Source organism: Nuphar pumila, chromosome 3 (assembly GCF_984573655.1).
Source record: "Nuphar pumila chromosome 3, dmNupPumi1.hap1.1, whole genome shotgun sequence".
Classification (NCBI taxonomy): Eukaryota; Viridiplantae; Streptophyta; class Magnoliopsida; order Nymphaeales; family Nymphaeaceae; genus Nuphar; species Nuphar pumila.
In genome coordinates this window covers 126150174-126167825 of record NC_143251.1, presented here as the reverse complement: position 1 = coordinate 126167825, position 17652 = coordinate 126150174, and the positions used below count along the sequence as shown (strand labels likewise).

Below are 17652 nucleotides of genomic sequence, written 5' to 3'. Positions count from 1 at the left end.
AGGTTGAGCCTTGAGGTTAGGGGTGTCAACGGGTCGGGTTTACCCAGACCGGGTATAGTTTGTAAAATTTTATATCAGACCCAGGCCTGTCCCGAGCTCTGATTAAAACCCATAATTTTTCAATGTAAAAATGATAAAAATATTATTTTACCCGGTATGGTTTCTCTTGTAGTAGACCCGGGTCCGTACCAGATACCACCCAAAAATCTGATTCAAGTCTGGTTCCACCTAGGACCGAACCAAACCCGACCTGTTGACACTCCTACTTGAGGTACCTGTCGTGTTTGAAATGGGAGACAAATCCCACCCAAGGACCACTTTGTCCCTCCGGCGGGATATCCTGCATTTGCAACGGCTGCGGGTGCAAGACAAAATGACCCCGCTGGGGCCGTTTGTCCCGAAACCTAGTCAGACCCCTGGGTCTGTTTTCATTCCGGACAAATTGCGTCGGGCACCTTTTTGTCCCCCAATTCGTCCAGGCTTCCATTCCTTGTAGAGGAAATGAATCTTGTCCTCATCATGTTTGCCTTTTCAAGAGGGGGAAAAGATTTGCATATCCCTTTATCCACCTGTCAGTTGGTCTAGTTGCAATCAAACGATTGAATTAAAAAAAAAAAGACAGGAATAAATCTGAAGGAAAAATGAATGGCTAATAAGTAGAGTACGGTATCAATGTGGCAGAATTTCCATTCTAAAATGCAATGCAAAAGTATAATGGATCACTATGATGCCAGCAACTTGCCGATCATGAGAATAATCGGATGATAGGGGCTTAATTCCTATACATCAATATGCAAAAAGTACTCATTTAGAAACTAGAAGCATCAGAAAGTAATCTGTCATTTTACATCTTTATTTAGAGTTCCCAAAGTCTATCCAACTTGATAATTCTTATATCTCAAACACAACCAAAGTACAGGAAACTTTAATGAAAGGCCTATGGATATGCCACGAAGTTTCACAGAAGAAACATAAACGAAGAAGCAAGGAGATACTTTTGCAGGTAGCTAGGTCAAGGAAAAACCTCCATGGAACCGCACTAGTTCTCTGTATCTTCCTTTTTCATTTTCTTTTCCCATCTACGTTTCTGCACATACCCAAGTAAAATCATGTCAATATCCTCCAGAGCACAAGATAGGTTAATTCAAAGTTAAAAAATCATATAATGATAAGCGGATAGAAACACTATTTCATATCATTATTATCTAGTTCAGCAAGGGAAATGATATTAGGAACACTGAAAAGGTGAAAAAACTGCATCACATACATCAACCAACTCCCGATCACCCCATTCTCAATGAGAAGTAGAGCTAACACTAATACTACCGGCAATCAGGCTCCTGTGGCATCCATTGGAGTTGAAACAATCATTTTCCTGGCCATTGCTCATCCAAGAGCTCCCCTAACCTAAGAGTCTGTCATCCACTCCGTTCCTGCATATCATACTAGGGTTCCACCATAGAAGCATCAGGTAAAGGGATCACATCAGGAAGTTTGAGAATCTGCGGTAGGAAGCTAAATCAGTTGATCCCCAGAGCTAAAATGGTTGCTCAATTGTCCTAGAAAACATTATTTCACTAGCAACTATGCGGGTGAAGGCTTGGCCACATGGGTATAAGCACACCATATGATTGAACAGCCACTAAAAACGTGAAGACATGATAGGAAGGTTAGCAACCTCAAAACCAATGTTTATGTGGAATATGCCATCATGCAAGACAGTTTTCCATGTATGCTGATGAAAAAGAATCTTTTGTTTAGAAAATTTCAAACCATTTCTGAAGTCTTAGAACTACGCATAGCAATGAAAGCTCTATTAGCATGGGGTCGGATCTGGGTCAGGAACCAGGATCCATGTCAGCAATGTTGTTTTATATTTTTCTGTCTTAAATGCCCCTCATTAGTATTCTTTTGCATTATATATAAACAAGGGCATTTCTGGTATGTAACTTAATATAGAGCTGTCAATATAACAAGAACAGTAAGAGGCACGATTTCCCACATTGGAAATCATGCATATTCAGCCCCTACACGCTGCTGTCTTCTTTTTCTCTTTGCAGGAAATTCAGAAACCCTAATTCTAACAAGCTCCTCCCTTTTTTCCACCCAGAGAAAACTGTTTTATGAGGATTCATTTTGTGAGTAACAACTTGACTTGAAAAAATAGCAAGTAGCCATCTCACTCTCCACCATGAAGCCCATTACCAGAAAGTCAGCTTTCCCTCCAAAGTGCTCATCACAAGGACCACCATTGTCCTCTTCATCAATCTGTGGTGTCATCAGTGTAGCTCCTCCCTCTCTAGGCTATCTGCTTAGCATGAATGGACAACAGATTCTTATGAAGACAAAGTTCTGCTGATAAAATGGTTTAGGTTGACTATTGACAGGAGACAATCATAAGAAGATACCATCTTCATTTCTATAAGATTTATCTCAAATTCAGATCCCTTCTTGGTTACTCTTATATCATCTTTTGCATATGTTAAGTATCAGTACTCAGTTAATTGCCAAAATATCTAATACGTTCATATATTCTTGCCTGAAATTGCCAATTTTTTGTCTTTTCTTTTTTTTGGGAAGTGTTGAGGAGAGGGAATTGGGGTTGGGGTGTTAAGTCCATAAAAGAACAATTTTCCATCATTCACATTTCTAGTATTTTTATACTTTAATTGGCAGCATTTTGTACTGTCTTGTATCTGCAAATTCCATTTTTGACATAAATAAGTTCTGGAGTTTAGGTGTCAAATTCAGCACATGCCCAAGATTTGGGTACTGGATGCATAAAGTTGTTGCGGTTTGATGCAATGTGTTCATGTTTAATTAGTTGTATTTGTAAAAGTATCTTCAACAAGATACTTTAGTCGATAACACAACAACCTTAAGAATAAATGTGTGAACATACACACCCAAGAACACTTGTGCACAACAAACACAACACACCGAATCACAAATGTGCACTTGCACCCATAAGTTTCATAAACACTAAAGAGGTTGGGCTATAATCCCAAATCCCCTTGAAGAAATACAAGAGGAGCTGCCCATATAAATAGGGCTTGGAGGAGGCCTTGGGAGGGGCTCCACATAGTCGTTGGAGCCCCTCCAACGGTCACAAATGTGACCGTTGGAGGGGTCCAACGACTAGTGGGTTGGGCCCCTCCCAATGCATGTACAATGCATTAAATGCAAAAAGCAAAAATACAAAAAGAAAAAGAAAAAAGAAAATACAAAAAAAACATATTCTTGAAAAAGAATGTGTAAAATTCCTAAACTACCCTTACTATGACTATATATATTTTATATATATAATTGGTAAATACATATACATATATTATATATATGTATATGTATTACCTTATATATATAAAATATATATACGAAATTACAAGTTTGATTACATAATTTAACACCCCCCCTCAAACTTAGGGCAAGATGACCGATAGTTTGCCAAGAAGGAAGTTGAACCGCGGAGCGCACAGGGCTTTAGTAAAGAAATCGGCCAACTGATATTCGGACGTGACATAAGGAAGGTCGATAACTCCTCGGAGATATGCTTCACGAACATAGTGACAGTCCATTTCGATGTGTTTTGTCCGCTCATGAAAGGTGTGGTTCTTTGCAATGTAGATTGCACTTTTGTTGTCGCAGCATAGCTTGGTGGGTCCTTCAATTTTGATCCCCATGTCTTCTAGCAGTTGGTGAATCCAAACAATCTCCATGGTAGTAGTGGCCATGGCACGATATTCAGCTTCAGTTGAGGAGAGCGACACCTTTTGTTGCTTCTTGCATCTCCACGAAATTAGTGAGTCTCCTAAGAACACACAAAAACCAGTGGTGGAGTGACGGTTATTTGGGTCACCTCCCCAATCTGAGTCAGTATAAGCAATCAATTTTAAATCAGAGGAAGAGGACAGAAAAACTCCCTTATTTAGAGTACCCTTTATGTATCTTACGACCCGTAAGATGGCACTCATGTGAACGGATGTAGGCGCATGCTGAAATTGACTTGCAGTATGGACTGCATGGGATATATCTGGTCTGATAATACTCAGATACATCAGGGACCCTACAAGCTGTCTGTAAGGTGTAGGATCCAATAGGGGAACTCCATCATCAATTTTCATCTTTGCTCCTACTACCGCAGGAGTTTCACACAGCTTCTCATCTGTAATACCTGACCTGTCAATGATCTCAGAAGCAAGCTTAGTTTGAGATAAGAAATATCCTCGAAGAGAGTATGCCACTTCAATTCCCAAAAAATAAGTTAAAAAACCCAAGTCAGACATTTCAAATTTATCTTTTAAGATAGATTTTATACTTTTAACCCCGTTAGAATCACTCCCAGTGATGAGCATGTCATCAACATACAGAAGTAAAATAACAATCCCTGCATTGGATTTTCTAACAAATAGAGCAGTGTCAGTAAAACAAGAGGAAAAACCATTCTCAATCATAACAGAGTTAAATCTATCATACCAAGCCTTGGGAGCTTGTTTTAGGCCATAGAGTGTTTTCTGAAGATGAAGCACCTTTCCCTTAGGAGTCTCCATTCCAGGAGGAGCATCCATGTAGACTTCTTCGCTTAAATCGCCATTTAAAAAGGCATTTTTCACATCCATTTGATAGATGTTCCATTTATTGATAGAGGCAACGGTTATAAGACATCGAACAGTGACCATACGAGCTACAGGAGCAAAAGTTTCTTCATAGTCAATACCATATTCTTGACTATATCCTTTTGCAACCAAGCGAGCTTTATACCTTTCAAGGGATCCATCACTTTTAGTTTTTACTTTAAAAACCCATCTGCACCCTATTGTTTTCTTGCCTTTAGGAAGATTTTGGAATTCCCAGGTTTTGGCTCTTCTCAGAGCCTCAAGTTCATTGTCCATGGCATTAATCCATTCAGGGTATTTATGTGCTTCTTCAAAATTTCTAGGTTCTATATAAGAGTGGATGGCACTGAGGCAGGCTCTATATCTTGGTGAGAAAGAGTCATAGGAAATGAACCTAGAAGGAGGCCTTCTACTTCTCTCAGTTCTACGAGGGATCACTTCATTCTGAGAGGCACTGGAACTGGCATCATTATATCTGTCAAGAGCACTCCTAAAATTGTTTTGATCTCTATGAGAGTAGGTGATAGGGTCTCTAGGTAATTCAATAGGTTGATGTGACGAAGGAGACAAGGAGATGTTTTCCTCGGTTTCAAGTTCATTTGGGTTACCTTGATCGGACTCATTATCACTAGTATCATCGTCCTTATTCAGTAAATCAAATAAAAAAGAGTAATCCATATTTTCATTATGGGGGTCACAACTTTCAAATCCACTAACATTTTCCAAAAAACTCACGTTCCTGGAAACATACAACTTATCACTTTTGATATCATAACAACGAAACCCCTTTTGGGTTTCAGAATAGCCAAGAAAGGCACAAGGAATGGCCTTTGGAGAAAGTTTGTCATTCTTATCAGTAAGAACAAAACACTTACACCCAAAGACCCTTAACCTGCTATAATCAGGTTCCTTATCATACAGTTTTTCAAAGGGAGAAATATTGTTTAAATTTTTCGATGGAAGTCGGTTTATGAGATAGACAGAGGTAAGAGCTGCCTCAGCCCAAAGATTTTTTGGAATGTTTTGAGAAATGAGCAAAGTCCTAGTTGTTTCAATGATGTGCCTGTGTTTTCGTTCGGCTAACCCATTTTGTTGAGGGGTTTTTGGACATGATTTTTGGTGAAGAATTCCAAAATTTTCAAGATAACCCTTAAATTCATTTGAGAGGTATTCTCCTCCAGAGTCAGACCTAAAAAATTTTAAACATCCATTGAATTGATTTGAAATCATCATGTGAAAATTTTTAAAGGTTGAAAAAACTTCATGTTTATGTTTAAGGAAATAGATCCAACAAAACCTAGTATAGTCATCCACAAAGATTACATAATATGAAAAACCTCCTTTAGACATTACCGGAGCCGGTCCCCATACATCGGAATGGACAATTTCAAATGGTTTTGTCGTAAACATGGATCTTTGAGGAAAGGGCAAACATTTCATTTTCCCAAGAATGCATTCATTACACAAAAAGTCACTTTTACAAAGATGTTTAACAAAAGGCAAGTACGAGATTTTAACAATATTGGGATGACCCAATCTCTTATGCCATACATGAATGTCTTTGTTTTGGACGACGTTGCAAAATTGACTCTTGGGAACTTGAAGAAAATCTACGTAGTAGAGGTCTCCTCTTCTAGAGCCTTCCCCAATCAATCTCCCGGACTGGCGATCCTGTATCCAACATTTATTAGAAGAAAATTTTATATCGCAACCATGGTCCGAGAGTTGGGAAACGAAAAGAAGATTTAGGTTAAGGTTTGGGATAAAACGAATTTTTGGAACAAAGAAGTCTTGTTTTTCAAAATTACCTATTACTTTAATCTCAAGAGATGTACCGTCCGCGGTTGATACAAAGGATGGAAAAGCACTTTTAGAAAAAATTGAAAGAGTGCAATAACTAGGGGTCATGTGAAAGGATGCCCCGGAATCTAAAAGCCAGGATGTCTTACTGGGGGAAGAGGATGACATAGCGGCTCCGGAAGTACCTCCCTTGAGAAGAGGTTGTAGGGCTTCCACGATTTGTTGAAGAGAAAGAGACTCACTTGATAAAGGGGGTCTTTCTTCAACTTGAGATGTCATAGCCGTTGCAATCAATTTCTTCCATTTAGGACACAAGGGTTTGATATGTCTGGGTTCTTTACAATGATAGCAAGTTACTTTGCTATAGTCTCTTTTGCCATACCGATCATTTCTTCCTTGACCTTGATTCTTGAAATGAGGAGGTCTATAGGTCCTCATGTTATTTCCCGGTCTTGACACGGCATTAGCCATTTCACTATCTTCTTGAGTAGAAGAAGTAACAAGAATGCTAGGGTTATTTTTGCCAATCCCCACACGGGTTTCTTCACCACTTAGCTTGGTGATAACATCTTCGAGTGAGGGGGATGTGAAGGCGGAGAGAAGAGAGGACCGAACTTGTTCAAATTCGGGTCTAAGGCCATTTAAAAAATTGAAGAACCGGTCTTCTTCAAGTTGTTTGTGCCTTAACTCGATAGCCTCACCACTCCATTTAGGTTCAAGGATTGCGAGCACGTCCCAAATAGAGGATAATTCGGCAAAGTACTCCTGAATGGTCATGTCATTTTGTTGGAGAGTCAAAGCCCTCTTTTGAAGAAAGTACTTGTGGGATAGATCTCTTGAGGTGTACATTTTCTCAAGATATACCCAAGCTTCGGAAGCCCTTTTAAATTTGATGATGTTGGCATTTATCTTGGTCTCAACGGATGAGAAAATCTAAGATAATATCTTGAAGTTCTTCATTTCCCAATCATCATGTTTCTTAGAATACTCTTCAAGGGCCTTTTGTCTTTCATCCCCTTCAAGAATCTTAATATCACCTCCTTCAACAATGGTAATTTTGGGTTCCGGTTCCGGTATGGATCCATAAACGTAACCCCAAAGCCCCTTTCCTTTAATATGGGCTTCCATATTACCGGCCCAAACATGATAGTTTGAGCCATTAAGCTTAAACCCAAGAGAGAAATGGGAGTCTTTTTCGCCCATTAGAGAGGAAAGAAAGCAAGAGATAGTATGTACCTTAATTACTTTTTGCAACTTTCTTGACAAAAGAAGCTCCTAAAATATTGCTCGAAGAAGATGATCCTCTTTGATTTCAAAAAACTTGAAGGCACGCTTCCCGAGGAATGCAAAAGAAGGCGAGTCACAATTCTTCTTCTTCAACGAGGCTCTGATACCATGTAAAAGTATCTTCAACAAGATACTTTAGTCGATAACACAACAACCTTAAGAATAAATGTGTGAGCATACACACCCAAGAACACTTGTGCACAACAAACACAACACACCGAATCACAAATGTGCACTTGCACCCATAAGTTTCATAAACACTAAAGAGGTTGGGCTATAATCCCAAATCCCCTTGAAGAAATACAAGAGGAGCTGCCCATATAAATAGGGCTTGGAGGAGGCCTTGGGAGGGGCTCCACATAGTCGTTGGAGCCCCTCCAACGGTCACAAATGTGACCGTTGGAGCCCCTCCAACGGTCACAAATGTGACCGTTGGAGGGGTCCAACGACTAGTGGGTTGGGCCCCTCCCAATGCATGTACAATGCATTAAATGCAAAAAGCAAAAATACAAAAAGAAAAAGAAAAAAGAAAATACAAAAAAAACATATTCTTGAAAAAGAATGTGTAAAATTCCTAAACTACCCTTACTATGACTATATATATTTTATATATATAATTGGTAAATACATATACATATATTATATATATGTATATGTATTACCTTATATATATAAAATATATATACGAAATTACAAGTTTGATTACATAATTTAACAGTATTTAGGGTGGAACTACGCTTGGGTACGATATAGACCAACACCTCCATGCCCCCAAAGTAGTATGTATGACTTCTCCAACGGTCATATGATCAACATGGTTCATTCTTGAGGCTTCCACTTAGGCTCTGTTTGCAAACTGGTAGTTAGATGGAAATCATGCATTTGAAGTAGTAGTTGCCAAATCCAGGATTTGGCAGCCACCACATCTAGGAGGTGGTAGCTATCAATTTCATCCTCTAGTGTAGATACAAAGGAGAGGGGACCTCACTTCCCATCCCAAATGCATACACCCATCTCAGCTACCAGTTTCCAAACATCCACCACCAAAGGTAGTTTGACCAAGTATTTACCAATAGCATTAACTCTCATCCCAGCTACTAGTTTCCAAACAGAGCTTTAGTTCCTCAAGTATCTTTTTTTTGGCATGCCTGTACTTGTCCATTCCTTTTCATGAGATGAATCGTGACTTCATGCGCAAGATTCAAAAGAAAGAAATTGCGGAGGCTTTGAAGAAAATGAAATCAAGAAGGGCAGTTGGCCCAGATGGTATACCTATCGAGGCTTGAAAATGCTTGGGAGAGAAAGGTTTAGAATGGTTGACAAATCTTTTTAACAAGATTTGGCGGACAAATAAGATGCCTAATGAGTGGAGGAAGAGTACTTTGGTGCCTCTATATAAGAATAAAGGTGATATACAAGATTGCACAAACTATCGTGGTATAAAACTCATGAGTCATACTATGAAACTTTGGGAGAGGGTGATTGAGTCTAGGTTGAGGAAGGTTGTCATGATATCGGAGAATCAATTTGGTTTTATACCTGGAAGATCAACTATGGAAGCTATACATCTTCTTAGACAACTTATTGAGAGAAATAGAGAGAGGAACAAAGATTTGCATATGGTTTTTATTGATTTGGAGAAGGCATACGATAGAGTACCTAGGGACGTTCTCTGGTGGACAATGATGAAGAAAGGTGTTTCTCTTAAGTACATTAGTATAATTAAAGATATGTATGAAGGAGTGGTAACCAATGTCCGCACTTGTGGAGGGGTAACAACCAATTTTCCTATAACGGTTGGGTTACATCAAGGATCTGCTTTAAGCCCTTTCCTATTTGCTATAGTGATGGATGAGCTTACGAGATCAATTCAAGAAAATGTGCCGTGGTGTATGTTGTTTGCTGATGATATTGTTTTGATTGATGAGTCTAGAGCTGGGATTAATGCTAAGTTAGAATTATGGAGACAGACATTGTAAGCAAGAGGTTTTAAGCTGAGTAAGAGTAAGACAGAATACATGGAATGTCGGTTTAGTAAGCAACAAAGTAGTGATGGGAGTGTAGTGAAGCTTGGTGAGCAAGAAATACCGGTGGATGATTGTTTCAAATATTTGGGATCTATCATTCAAAAGTATGGAGAAATTGATGGAGATGTAAATCATAGGATAAAGGTTGGGTGGATGAAATGGAAAAGTGCAACTGGAGTGTTGTGCGATCGTAGAATGCCATTGCGGTTGAAAGGAAAGTTTTATAGGACGACTATTAGGCCTGCTTTACTATATGGTAAGGAATGTTGGGCTGCCAAGAGACATCATATTCAAAAAATGAATGTAGCTGAGATGCGTATGCTGAGATGGATGTGTGGAAATACAATAAAAGATAAGATTCAAAACGAGGAGATACGTAAGAAGGTAGGCGTTGCACCCATTGAAAATAAGATGAGAGAGAATCGTTTACGGTGGTTTGGACATATTCGGCGAAGGCCTAATGATGCTCCAGTTAGAAGGATGGAGAAATGGGGAAATATATTAGTTAAAAGAGGTCGGGGTAGGCCTAGGAAGACATGGATGGAGGTGATAGGAAAGGATATGAATGCTTTGAACCTCACCGAGGACATGGCATTGGATAGAAATGATTGGAGGAGAAGGATTCATGTGGAAGACCCAAAATGATTTTCTTTTTTGGCTCATATCGCCGACCCCAATTATTTTGGGATGAAGGCATAGTTGTTGTTGTTTGTTGTTGTTGATAAAAAAATTCCTAGTTCATCACTTCACTTTCTTGATTGCACCTTTAGAGCAAACGCTCAGGCACACACTATGTGCAAGATGTACAATACTTCAACCAAGTTATGTCTTTTGATGCAGATGACTCAACATTGGATATTCAGCTATGTCCAACTTTCTGTTTCATTCCACTGTTCAAATTTTTTTTAATCAGTGACAAGGAGTAACCAGCATTTTCACATTAAACAAGTGTAGTAACATTGAAGATCATTTACAATTCTTGATGGTCCTATCCAGGAGAGATAACCATTTGGCCATTTTCTCAAAGCACATACCCTTTGGATAATAATATGTGGAGTTAATCATATTAGAATTCCCCTTGAATAATGTTTCATTCCTCCCTGACAAAATGAGCCACCACTTTTAAATGAACTTCCATATCATACTCTTCCATATGGTAGCGGTCCAAGCAATAAGTTTCTGATACACCCAGGTGATGGCAATTCCAATGATATATCAGGTCAAGATGTGTTGAATTATCTTTTAGAAAAATGGATCACACTCCAACATATGATAGCCAGTTTCCTCCTCTACTTGGCATAGGTAGCAGAAACTTGCTAGGTGCCAGATTTGCTTCTTCAAATAACTCTGTGCATTGATCACATCCCAGAATGCCATCCATGCAAAAATCTTAGCCCTAAGCGAAGGTCCGAAACTTCAAATGGTATTCTTAGGGAAAGGTTCCACACCTGGCTGGACAAAGATCAGTAAAAGGATGAAGTTCGAAACTGCAAGTCTTGTTGCACCTCAATGTAAGCAAGTCTTCATTGTCCTAGATTTCCATGCAGTCAACATATTTATCATATTCAACCAACCATCAAATTTCCTATACTTGAAGTCCCTTCTAAATTGAATAAACCAACCTTCATTTGTTTTCAGCAATCTCAAACAAGAACAGCCCAATTTTGGTAATACAAAACAGATTCTGGTATAGCTCAGCCAGTGTTTGTGTGCTACATTACTTATAATTCCAAAATTGCAATCTACCACCATTTCCTAGTTTAATATCCAACAATGAAGTACCACTGAAGACTGTTTTTCCACACTGCTGAACCACAATTTCATTTATTAGAAAAATGACCCACTTCCCAGGTGTGTCATCAGACTTGGTCCTAATTACAACAGCTGCTGCAAATATAGTTGTTGATTTAGGTAAAAGAAAAGCTTAGCAATAACAAAAGGATTATGTAAACAGTAATTTTCTTAATATGGCAATCTTATAGCAATAAGTCACCACAATCACATGCCTTTTTAACTATGTCATATACGTACAGGGTAAGACATGGGTTCTGAGAGGGTGTATATATATATATATATATAGTCAAACAAATATCAGCCTTAGCTATATCTCGGCAAGGCAATTTCTCACGATAATATAGGTTTAGTTGATAGACCTCGAAAAAACAGGCACTTAAAAATATTAAAAATATAAAAATGGCAGAAATAAAAAGAAAATAACAACTTTAGATCATAAAATACACATATAATAAAATAAATAAGTAAAAAATATGCAAGAAATAAGAAAAATATAAAATAAGTAAATAACTAAAGTAATTGATAATATCATATATTATCGCAATTATATTGCAATATATATAAATGTCTGATATTTTCAAAATATTTCTAGATTTTTCCTTTAATATTTGTTTTATGAATACACAGCTATATTATCACACCAATATATGTGACTGTGATATATGCTATGTCACATGGGTGTGGGTACGGGTACGGGTGCAACATGGGTGCGGAGCAATTTCAAAAAATTTGGACACAGGGACACGGAGATCCGACCCCGATACCATCTTGGATCCGGGTCGGGCGAGTCCAAATTAATTTTAATAATGGACAAAAATAGACTCAGTCAAAGTTGACCGAGTCCAAAATGTGGACAGACTCTGCCCCAATGCGTTGACCGAGTCTGACACTTAATTGACCGTGTCCGCCCCATGTTCGAAGCTGCACCTGTGTCGGGGCATGTCGACGCGGGTGCGTCGACCTTTTAGCCGAGTTCGTGTGACTTAGGATATATGTATGTGTGTGTGTGCATGTGCGCAAGGTAGTATAAAATAAGTAAATAACTAAAAGTAACTGATAATATCATAATATTATCGCGATAATATTGCAATATATATAAATTTATGATATTTTCAAAATATCTCTAGATTTTTCCTTTAATATTTGTTTTATGAATTTACAATTATATTATCATGCCAATATCTGTGACTGTGATATATGTATATGTGTATGTGTGTGCGTGTGTGCAAGGTAGCATTCTTGTGTCATAATTTTACAAAGCTTCCATGTTGTACCAAGTGTATTGATGCTGGTCTATGCCCGTATACATATCAATATGATGTAGTTTACACCATATATAAAAAAATTAAAAAGGTGATCTGGAGTAAGCTGGTGCATCTGATTCAAGTACTTTTTCTCCGTTTGGATGCTTATTGGCATAAGCCCTAAGCTGTTGGACATTTAGAGTTATATTAGATCTGCAAGAAGCTGGTATCAATTCAGAGGGGTTGTTCATGATACATCATGGAGGTTGGATCAAACTAAAATGGTAGAATAGTCAAACCTACTTCAGCCCATTGACCTTGTCACTATAGATTTGGATATTGAAAAGGTTTAGTTGAGTATACCCAAATTGCTTTATCCTAGTGAGGAACTGCATTGGGTGAAGGTTTTGAAAAGGTCATGATTTTTTCTATGCTATCACAGGGTTAAGCAAGTAATGCTATACTGTTTCAAGGATGGTGGTAGCTATCATGTCTACCTTCACTTTGTTCTCTTTTTTCATATCATAAGCAATGGTTGTCCTTTCACAGAAGTAAACTGTTTAAAAAAATACACAATAAGCATAAGAGTTTATAGTTCATCCTCTTCATTTTAGATGATCCAGCTACTATAGAACACAAAGTACAGCGAGTGCATGATGTTCTAATGTCTACTATAGCCACTACATGTTACTAGTGCACAAAAGGAGACATGAATTGATGAAGGACTTCTATTCTCAAGTTGATGATCTTTTGCCTCTCTTTTTTTCCATTGGTAAGTTCAGGATCCAGAACTCAAATTCCCTCGTTCAACCTACTTTTCATTGGTTCAAGGACCAACAGTCCTTCAGATGGAGAAAAATTTTCCTGCCCGGTTCGGCATGCAACTCTTTGCCATCCCCAAAATATAGACAATTCTAGCTGGTTAACCATCAATTCCATGCCAGCTAATAATCACAAGATGCAGGATCCTACACCTACAGAACTGTTAATCACTAAAAACAGATAATTTGTCGACGAATTAAATGCTAATCATCTTAACCGATTTTAACTTATCATATTATAATAAGAAGCGCATCAAAGGCTTCCATTTTCTCACTATGAATAATGGAGTATTCCAAAAAACACATACCCACTACATGATTGTGTTCGTTTGTGATTCTGAAAAGAGAAAAAGAAAGAAAGAGAAACTAGCAATAAAAAAAACGTACCTTGTAGTCAAGCAGCATTTCGGGCATCTTCCTCATTAACTCAGCAGTATTTGCCCTCCTAAACAGACGCAGAATCAACCAAAAAATCCCCTCAGAAAACTATAAGAATCAACGAAATTAGGTGAATAACACCCAAAAAAACAAACAAGAAACTAACTTCTCTGCCGCCACTCTATCACATTTGTGGCCCTTCCTCTTGTTCCTCATTTCTTTCCTTGGTGGGTCGTACGGCCAAACCCTTGCATCAATTCCACAAGACCAACAACAAACCAATCACGACCCCCATCATAAGCAAACATTGCCAACAACAAGACAACCATGATAGCCATGAGAGAGAGAGAGAGAAGCAGAGACATACTCTCCTGCAAGCAAGACCTCTTTGCGGAGACGAGCTCTGCGACGGCCGCTAATGGCGAGAGGCTTCCAAGCGCCAAGATCCCAATAGCCCCACACCCCCTTCGCTAGCTCGTCCTTGTACTTCGCTAGCTTCTCTCTCCACGGATACCCACCACCCGCCGTTACCTTTGCTGCCGCTTTAGCGGCGGCGTTCCACGCCATCCCTCTCTCACTCTCTCTCTCTCTCTCCACAGTGAAGAAAATGGTTCGGAGTTCCGTGAGGTGTTCGAACAGGATCCGAGCTATATCTTCATATATCCGAACTTGGAATTGGAAATATATAGGGTAGGGTCTGTTGGATCCGGATGTGTGTAAATATGAGCAATCAGATCTAATCGAATCGGGTCAAATCCGACCGTTACCATTTCAATAGGACTTTTCACCAAAAGCCAGTATATAAGTGTCATAATTCAGTTCTGGATCTGGGTTTTATTATGAGAACCAGATTGACTGCAAAACCGGAAATGGACTTGAATCTAACTCTGAACCCGGTCAGACCACTGTAAGATATGGTCCAATAGTTTCTATACATCGCTAACTTCCTTACACAGCTGTCCTATTTAGACATCTGTACGTTGATATTTTTTTAACTTTACCTGATTCATTAAAATTTAAAACTCACACCAAACTTGAATCATGATGATCTATTGCATCTTGAAGGGGCCTTTCTAATTCTGGTAAACGAACCTAGTTGGTCCAAATATCTTATCCACACACACACACACACACAGAATCCCTGCTGAGCAATTACATACAACAGATCGTCAGTAAAATTAAATCTCCACCCCACATCTCACATGGAAAACATGAGATATGTGAAAATAGGGCCCACACACACCTAAATCAAGTGGGCGTGCAGTATACCATACGACAGTAACTGCTCTTCTGTTTCAGGGAATACAAATGGCTAGCTCCGTAGTGTTTGTCTATGGCAGGATGATCTCAACATAAAATCTATGTAGGCCAGTCCAGAGTTCGATACCTAAGGGGTGCATCATTTTCCGCAAGGCTTAAGCCAAATGGGAATCTATCCGTGGTGGGAAATTCGGCATTACACAGAAGACAGACTCAGGTCCACAATCAACATGACACCTCTTGGCCCATAATGGGACGTTCAAACTATGGCATTGGATTCAAAATAAAAAAAAAGAACAGCAGCTGGCAAGAGCTGATTTAATCATAAAAAAAACAAAGGTTTCATAAGGAATAATCTCACTGTGTATATGATGCAAAAGTTTCAAAAGAAGGAACCTTCTATACGTGAGGCAAACAGCGGAAACAGTATCATACTACATCAGATCTACTGAAAAAAACAAAAACAAACAAAAGAATGAACTGAAGCTTCTATTAAGGATGCACCATCCCTTTTTGCCTGAATATATTTTATACAACAAATAACCTAGTCAGAAATTTCATAATCGAGAGCATGCATCAGAGTTTGGAGAGCACAGGCCAACAACCCTGAAACAGCACAGAAACTAGAAAATTTACACCAGCGCTTGGGTAATGATCGGGAAGATCCCAAAAGCTTGAACAGCTGAGGAAACCCACATCGCATATCAGACTGCTCGCTCTCCTAATTCTCCCCATGCTACCTCTATGTCTCTCTCATCACAAATCACTAAATCAGAAGAGGCAATCATGATATCTGAGTTTTCTCATGTTCTCCGGAAAAGATCATGATCCAGAGCTGGTGGAGACAGTGGAGGCACTGCTTTCAGGGAAGCATCAATGGCAGCCAATGTTCTCCGAGATTGGTAGCTGCCCCTATTTGTTGGTTTCAGAGGAAGCGTCCTCGACCCCGCCCTTGCATTTGGTACCTCAGAAATGTTTCTGCTGCCCCTATTTGTTGGTTTCAGAGGAAGCGTCCTCGACCTCGCCCTTGCATTTGGTACCTCAGAAATGTTTCTGCTGTGGCCTATGGATGATAAGAACTTAGCTTTTGAAATTGAATCTTTGGTAGATTCGAGTAACGAGCTGTAAATGCCAGACTCCCTCAAACCTTGAATTATAACCTGCAAAATCAACAATTAAAGAAGCAATCAAACAAATGGTGAATGCTGATAATCGGGATGTAAGGCTATAAATAAGTGGTTATGCATGTGAATGTCTTTGTCCAAACCAACAAACCATGGCATTGTCAGCAGTAACGCCAGGTGTTCCAGCTCGATGAATCCAAACAAATCCCAAATGACTTTTTAAAAACGATGATATGAAGAAGTTACTAAGAAGTTGGCAAGAAAGTTTCCCAAAGAACCATAAAAGAACAGTTGGAAGACATTATATGAAGCTTACCATGGGAGCATGAATTCGCGTCAGAATACCCTTTCTCAGAAGTTTTATTTTCAATGCTTGATCATTCCAGACCACACGTTCACGATACCTTCACAAAGAAATACACAAATTAGTACTTGTTTTAATTTAACAGGTATATATCTCAATATCTTGCTTCACAAAAGCACAGGCATAAAGTGTCACATATTGCAGACAAAACATGCTGGTAGTGAGTATGAGCTTCTATCAAGGAGCAGTTTCCATCAAGATTCTTGAAATCAGATTCTGTAGATTGCCACATGTCTGAATTAAAATCTCTCTCTCTCTCAGGCAAGGATTGTTGAATCCTTTTTACAGGCGTAAGAGTATCTGAATTTCAAACCACTTACTCAAATTCTTGCATGGGTCCAGGTAAAAATCTATTAAATTAAAGAAAGTAAATATCTGGCACCACCAAAATTAAAAGGCACTCTGATAAGAACATAATACCAGTGAAGCATCTCCTCTTCAGTTGCAGTTGAAGCAATTATGAAAGCCTGTACAGAGAGGTGGTGGTTAAATAAGCAATTCAAAGAAAGAAAAAAATATCCAAGGGAAAAACAATCTATCAAAAAAAATTAACAGCATCCATTTATCAGATCTGCACCAAGAAGAAAGCTCTCTTGATAGATGAAATTTTTTGTGCAGTACTTCCTCCAAAACATACCACCAGAACCATGATTCACCATCCACAATCAAATTATGCCTCGAGAATTCAAAACTTCCATGAAATGATGCAAACCTGAAGCTCAACCTCGTGGCTACTGTCACATCCACCATTGGATCAAATGATATGTTGGCTAACATACAATGCTTGGAGCATATCACTATCAAATGTTATATTGGTTGGATTTGACACTGATTTCAAATGGAAACAGACTGTTTCTTTCAACATGTCCCATCTTGTTTTGTTTATTACATTCTTATAGCAAAAGTTTCAAAGAATTGTATATGAAAATGATGTGAATGC

At 38.7% G+C, this 17652-nt stretch overlaps 2 protein-coding genes across 3 annotated transcripts in view; both read right to left on the bottom strand.

The window, feature by feature from the left end:
• Positions 1–792: 792 nt before the first annotated feature.
• Positions 793–14582, bottom strand: LOC149843665 (uncharacterized). The gene is made up of 4 exons (XM_090000005.1): positions 14332–14582; positions 14131–14211; positions 13974–14031; positions 793–1087 (listed from the first exon to the last, which is right to left on the bottom strand). The coding sequence occupies exons 1-4, from the start codon at positions 14529–14531 to the stop codon at positions 1040–1042; spliced, it is 387 nt and encodes a 128-aa protein (XP_089856131.1). The 5' UTR covers positions 14532–14582; the 3' UTR covers positions 793–1039.
• Positions 14583–15607: 1025 nt separating this feature from the next.
• The window catches only part of LOC149843664 (glycosyltransferase-like At2g41451), a 33088-nt gene continuing 31043 nt past the window's right edge, over positions 15608–17652 (bottom strand). Inside the window, exons 9-12 of one of the 2 annotated variants that reach the window (XM_090000004.1) lie at positions 17133–17179; positions 16665–16752; positions 16265–16384; positions 15608–16189 (exon numbers count right to left, since the gene is read on the bottom strand). In XM_090000004.1, coding sequence (XP_089856130.1) covers positions 16028–16189; positions 16265–16384; positions 16665–16752; positions 17133–17179 — 417 coding nt within the window. In that variant the 3' untranslated portion in view covers positions 15608–16027. Of the gene's footprint in view, positions 16385–16664; positions 16753–17132; positions 17180–17652 lie in introns of both variants that reach the window. The other variant, XM_090000003.1, reaches the window with a different exon arrangement.